Source organism: Harmonia axyridis, chromosome 1 (genome assembly GCF_914767665.1).
Source record: "Harmonia axyridis chromosome 1, icHarAxyr1.1, whole genome shotgun sequence".
In the NCBI taxonomy this organism is placed as follows: Eukaryota; Metazoa; Arthropoda; class Insecta; order Coleoptera; family Coccinellidae; genus Harmonia; species Harmonia axyridis.
The window spans coordinates 26,880,999-26,887,275 of record NC_059501.1 but is presented as its reverse complement, the minus strand read 5'-3'; the positions used below and the strand labels follow the sequence as shown (position 1 = coordinate 26,887,275).

General features: G+C 32.3%; 1 protein-coding gene across 1 annotated transcript; it reads left to right on the top strand.

Moving 5' to 3' along the window:
- Window positions 1-342: 342 nt before the first annotated feature.
- Window positions 343-1,459, top strand: LOC123682564. The gene is made up of 2 exons (XM_045621309.1): window positions 343-1,386; window positions 1,445-1,459. The coding sequence occupies exons 1-2, from the start codon at window positions 343-345 to the stop codon at window positions 1,457-1,459; spliced, it is 1,059 nt and encodes a 352-aa protein (XP_045477265.1).
- Window positions 1,460-6,277: the final 4,818 nt, after the last annotated feature.

The following is a 6,277-nucleotide window of genomic DNA, read 5'->3' as shown; positions in this document are numbered from 1 at the left end:
AACAACAGGAAATTAGCTGCAGCTCTAAACAGGCGAATATTTCTTTTGGAGTGTAAGCGACAGGGACTTATACCAAAACATATAACATCAAATGTTAAAAGTATAATGGGATTATTTGAGTATAATAATCAACGATTGAATCGAAAAATACGCGAATTCAATGATTCAACAAGCAAAAAAATAATAAACCTAGAACTGTGTCAGGTTAATCACAAAATAAAGAGACTGGAATTACTCAACACCCAGATAAGACAGAGTTTACAACATTTACCAGAATATATGCTTATACAGTATCAAGACCGACTGAAATGCTCGTTCAACAAAGAGTTTCACAAGATTAAAATGACAAATTTAAAGAAAATCAACAACCTCAAGACAACCAGCATTCCGAACGTAACAACTCAAGATAGATGGATAAAAAAATTATCTGACAAAGAAATACCAAATACAGTCAAAAGTCTGTTATCATTAGGATCCAAATTCAGTGTAACAACTACAAAAAAAGATATAAACATTGATCGCATAATAGCAGATACAGAATATATCCTAGAAGCAATACCAGATGGAAGAAAAAATGTACAGAGAGCGAAAGTCACAAATGCAGTCACAAATTATATACATAGACCTATAGAAGAAAATTCTCTGATACAAAAATGGTATAAGGACACCAAATGGTTTTTAAAAGAAAACAATGATTTAATTATATTGAATAGTGACAAGGGTGCAGTGACAGTTGTAATGAATGAAAAAATGTATAATGAAAAAATTCAATCTATTTTAGAATCCAAAGATTTCAAGAGACTACCCAGAGATCCTACACAGACATTACAAACAAAATGTAATAAATATATTGACAAACTAGGAGAACTGAAATACATAACAAAAGAACAAATGAAGCAAATGAAAACATACAACTCTGTTGCGCCAAGAATTTACGGGAATCCAAAAGTTCATAAAGATGGTTATCCCATGAGGCCAATAATATCAAGTATAAATAGTCCAATGAATTCCTTATCTAAATTCAATGCTGACATTTTGAAAACCGCATATGATGAAGAAAACCAATATTATGTCAAAGATAAATTCCACTTTGCAACAACAGTTAACAATTTCAAATTACCAGAAAACTACACACTAATCTCTCTAGACGTCATAAATTTATTCGGTAATCTGGACAAAAATGACATTATTGAAGTCCTGAAACAAAAATGGGACATAATTAAAGAACATGCAAACATCAATATGGAGCTGTTTATGGAAATTATTTTGTTTATATTGAATAACAACTACTGCGTGTTCAAAGAAAAATATTACCTTCAAATATTTGGATGTGCTATGGGTTCTAAACTAAGTCCAAGACTAGCCCAATATGTCATGGATCACTTGGTAAAATCATGTGTGGAAAAGTTACCATTTAATATACCCATTTTAAAAAAATTCGTAGACGACTTATTATTGACTGTACCAAAAACACATATACAGACTACGTTGAAGTGTTTTAACTCTTATTCCAAAAACTTACAATTCACTTTGGAAGTAGAAAACTTGGAACAATGTGTACCTTTCTTAGACACAAAAGTACAAAGACAAGATGATGTTATAAAGTTAAAATGGCATAGAAAAGAAACCCACTCAAACAAAATGATGCATTATAACTCAGACCATAACATAAATATAAAAATTAACATGATAAAACAAATGAAAAATAGAATAAGAAGAATATGTCATGAGTCTTACATACAGGAGGGAATACAAAATTTATTGGAGATATTAAGACAGAACGGATATCCCTATGGAATGTTGAAGAAATTATTGTATGCAAGTGACACCACAGAAGCACCACAACTAATAAGAAGCGAGGAAGAAACAGAGGAAATTCATTATGCATCATACCCAAATATACATGGATTAACAAAAAAACTAATAAATATATTTAAACATGAAAAAGTGAAAATTGCTATTTATAATAAAAAAACTGTGGGCAATTTATATACAAAATTAAAAGATCCTATTCAAACACTATTAAAAAGCAACGTAGTCTATGAAGTAAAATGTGAAGATTGCAAAAAAATATACATAGGACATACATCTCAATGGTTGAAAAGCAGATTGGCATTACACAAATCAGATATTGCAAAACATCCGGATAGATGCGCACTAGCAACTCATGCATTCAATTTAAATCATAAAATAAATTTCGAAGAAGCAAAGGTGTTAAAAACGGAAAAAAATTACAAAAAAAGGTTGATATTGGAAATGATGGAGATAAATAAACAGGAAAATATTATTAACAAAAAAACAGACACAAATGAGTTGAGTGCTATATATGGATATTTGTTAGAAAAATCGGAAGAAAACATATACTTTTTCGATGGTCCAGTTGACGAGTGAAAGGAAGAAGGCAGATTACGAAAGTGTCAAAAACAAACAAAACAATATACCTATCTAGCCAGTTGACACAAAGGAGAAAAAATAAATAAATTAAATATTTTAAGTAGTATATTTTGGTTGTGAAAAAAATGTTTTTATTTTGTTGACGTTTCAAATTGAAGAAAATTATTGTCGTTTTAATGTCCAAAGGATCAATGTGAATTGAATTAAGACAAATGTTTTGTAGTTTTGCAAGTTTCCTAAACATAACCTCACATTCTGTAAGTGAATTATTAACTAAGTTATTGTTAAACTGAATATGTGAAGGATTTGTATTGTATTTCAGAAGCCCTGAAGAAGAATTAAATAAATTCGAAAGCTTGGCAAGGAATAAAGAGTTTTCTTTTATTCTCCAAAATAATCGAGTCGTTTGACCCTTATCAATAGTTCACATATATATATATATATATATATATTTTTTTTTTTTTTTCCCTTCACACTTTCGTGGTTATATAGGATCAACCGGGTGGGAGCACCAAGGTAAAAATCCTGTCGTCACCTTCAATAGGAGTAAAGCACCTGGCGGATGATGTTAACCGTCCCCAGTACAACGGCCTTCTGCATCCAACAGATAGCATTGTTGGGAAGCTGGAGTTCCTGCAGATGCTGCACGGTTTTCTTATGGACGAGCCCATTACAGCTATATATATATATATATATATATATATATATATATATATATATATATATATATATATATATATATATATATATATATATATATATATAAATATCCTGCTTATTATAAATTCGACAATTAGGAAAAATATGGGATTCCAAATATTCAAATTTGCATATTCAATCGGGAATCACTCAAATAAATATATTTCATTCAATATAATATACATTCATAATGATATGGTAAAATTGTGGATTTGAAAATATATCATAATCTGACAACGTAATCTAAGCATGTTGGGGACAAGTAAAAATTGCGTATACTCGTTCTATTTATGTTTATTACCCTTTGGTATGGATAAAACATTGACATTCTTTAAAATTAAAAACAGTGATGTTATTTTGAGATGGTAGATTCAAAAGTGACGTTGAATTAATCTAATTGTGACAATAACCCCAATACAAATTTTGTGAATCTAGTAGCTCTTTCTGCTACTATTCAAGATAATCACAAACTGCATCGCTTCGTATCCAAGCAAACTTGAGAAAATTAAAACAATGTAGTGTTTTCAAATTTTGAAATTCCTATCTATATTTCTCATTTACAGATTCAATTACCATTATTTTTACCGATGATATTATCTTTTCGATGTAGACATTCGATGATTTATATTATTTTTGATGGTCCACTAGAATGCTACTTCCCGCAAATAGTTTCGTAATATCTAGCTAAAAATCTTTCGATCGTTTTCTAAAATCGAATGAACTTTCCATCAACACTATAAAAAATTGAAGAACTGAGTATCCGAAGGTACCAAGCACATGTATTTCTGTGAATGCATATTTGATCGCGGGGAAATTTTACTTCTAGATGCATAATATCTAGTTCAAATTTATCACATTATGCACATCGCGTCACCAGAACCATTAAAAACTCAAGCGAAAAAATTTCCTGAACAACTAGGTTGAAATTAAGTTTGATATGTAAAATATTTTCTTGAATGTTCGTGCCTATTTTCAGCAGTACCTATCTTATTATCAGGAACCCCATTCTAGATCAACTAACCGCCAATTTCGGTGTTCTTCAAAGGCATAATAGGCCTAATACAGGGACCGTATTCTCGATCTTTCAGTGTGTATACGTTCATTCAGTGTTCAGAGCACTGAAAGAATTGAAAGATTACTTGTCGAGAATAAGGTCCCAGGTCTAAAGCTCCTGATGCCAAGTCAGTGCCTTTCCTGAATTTTTTAATGAATAAGTTTGCGTATATAAGGAGAATCTTCTTCTATGAAAAATCTGTTTATTATAAGGTAAATAGTTTGTTGGCGTGCAGACACCTTATAATTAATACACAGACGCTATAACAAGGTCGTAAAAATGGGGGGAATACTGGGGATAATTACCCCCTTATGATTTCCAAAATATAAAATTGCAGAATTCTCGCAAAGACGAAGAACGAAAATTTTTACATAAAATGAATCAATAATCATTTTACTTTCCTCTGAAATCCACACGGCTGTAAAAATGTTCATTATCGCTTTCAAGATGATTACTTTTATTGCACTAAGAGCACGTCTATGTCCGAGGTTTATTATTTTCCTTCAACTATTCGCTTTGTCGGCTTTGCCATCTGTGATTTTTTGTATTCGTCTTCGGTATACACTTTCCCCTTGTTTTCGGGGTCATTTCAAGAAAAAAAGTCCTATAACATGAGTCCCCTAATACTTTGTTTTTGAGATACAGGTGTTAAAGTTCGAGTTTTTTTCTCAGAGAACCTTCCCTTTACAAGATATTCAATTTGAATTGGCCATAGATATTCCAATTAAAATGATGATGTGGGCGCAACAAATGTAGCAAACATTGAATTGGAAATTACTTTTGTTCTATTATTTCTATTATATCTAAAATGAATTTCCATCAGTAAAAGAGCGAAAACATCAAATAATCATAAAGTGAGGCTTTCTCAGCTTTGCTGATCTCGCTCTAAGTATCGATCAGTTAATATACAGGCTTTTTAGATCTGATATTGATCTACCGAGTAATGCAGATTTAAGTATGCTCTGAATAAACCACTGTCTAAGTCAAAGTAGATCCATTGTAGATCTACCAGGTTTTTAGACGAACTCGATACGCTAAACGAAATAATACCTATGACACATCAAAAATTTGCGTTTTCAAATCAAATTCCGCCTTTGTGAAAAAACCAATTACCATCCAAATTATTCAATCACAAAAATATCCCCTCCAGTTCGTTCAGGTTATACCGCTCATGGCATTTTTAACGCACGCACAATACGAATCCCTCACCAGATCAGAGATCGCCGTACTTGTAACCGTCCCCAACGTCGATGATAAATTCGCCGGTATTAACCATATAACATCGGGACTTGCAGTCGACGATATTTATGCCCCTTCCCTACGTAAATCCTGCAAAAACGATCGAGACAAAAGCGATAATAAAACACGATTCGTTACTGCAACACGGTCGTATTGTGGGGCGAACAGTTATTCTCTCCTAAGTCTCCCGCTGTTCGAGACAATGCCCCCAGATAAATCAATCTTCACGCCAAAGATAGCCCAGTACGGTCTCTCTATTACTAATTAAGTTCTGGGTCATATCGACTGCTGCGGGTGGAACCCGAGACCGAATTTGTGTTTGGGCGTCTCTTTTATGTTGGAAATAGAATCGTGTTTCAGATGGGCTGGTCGTAAAGTAATTGAAGGTAACGTTGTATTTCCCTGACTTGGAATATTTGGTTGGGTTGGACGTTATATTTGCTGCAGCTTTATAATAAGTATTTGTGTAATTTGAGACCCTTCAACTTTTTTTTGGGTAACGAATTCTTGGTAGGTATATCCAATCTTTCAAAGGATACATATAGTAGTTATAAAGATGCAGAAAAGATGAAATTCTATACAATGGTTTGATTTTTTTTCTCATTTTACAGAGTAACTAAACATTCTAAATTAATATAAATAAATCTTATTAGAATGGCTATGCGGTATGAACTCGACGTTAGGTAGGTAGTACATATGTACTTTCCAAAGGATATACAGGGTGGGTCTTTGACTTGTACATATATTTTAACCCAAGATTCCTGAGGTCAAAAGAAACACTTTTCTCCTTTACCATTTTTTCCGATTCGGCCCGGTTGAAAAGACACAGGCTGTTGAAAATCGTTAAAAAAAAATGTGATTTTCGGCTATATCTCGTAAATGGTTGTATCG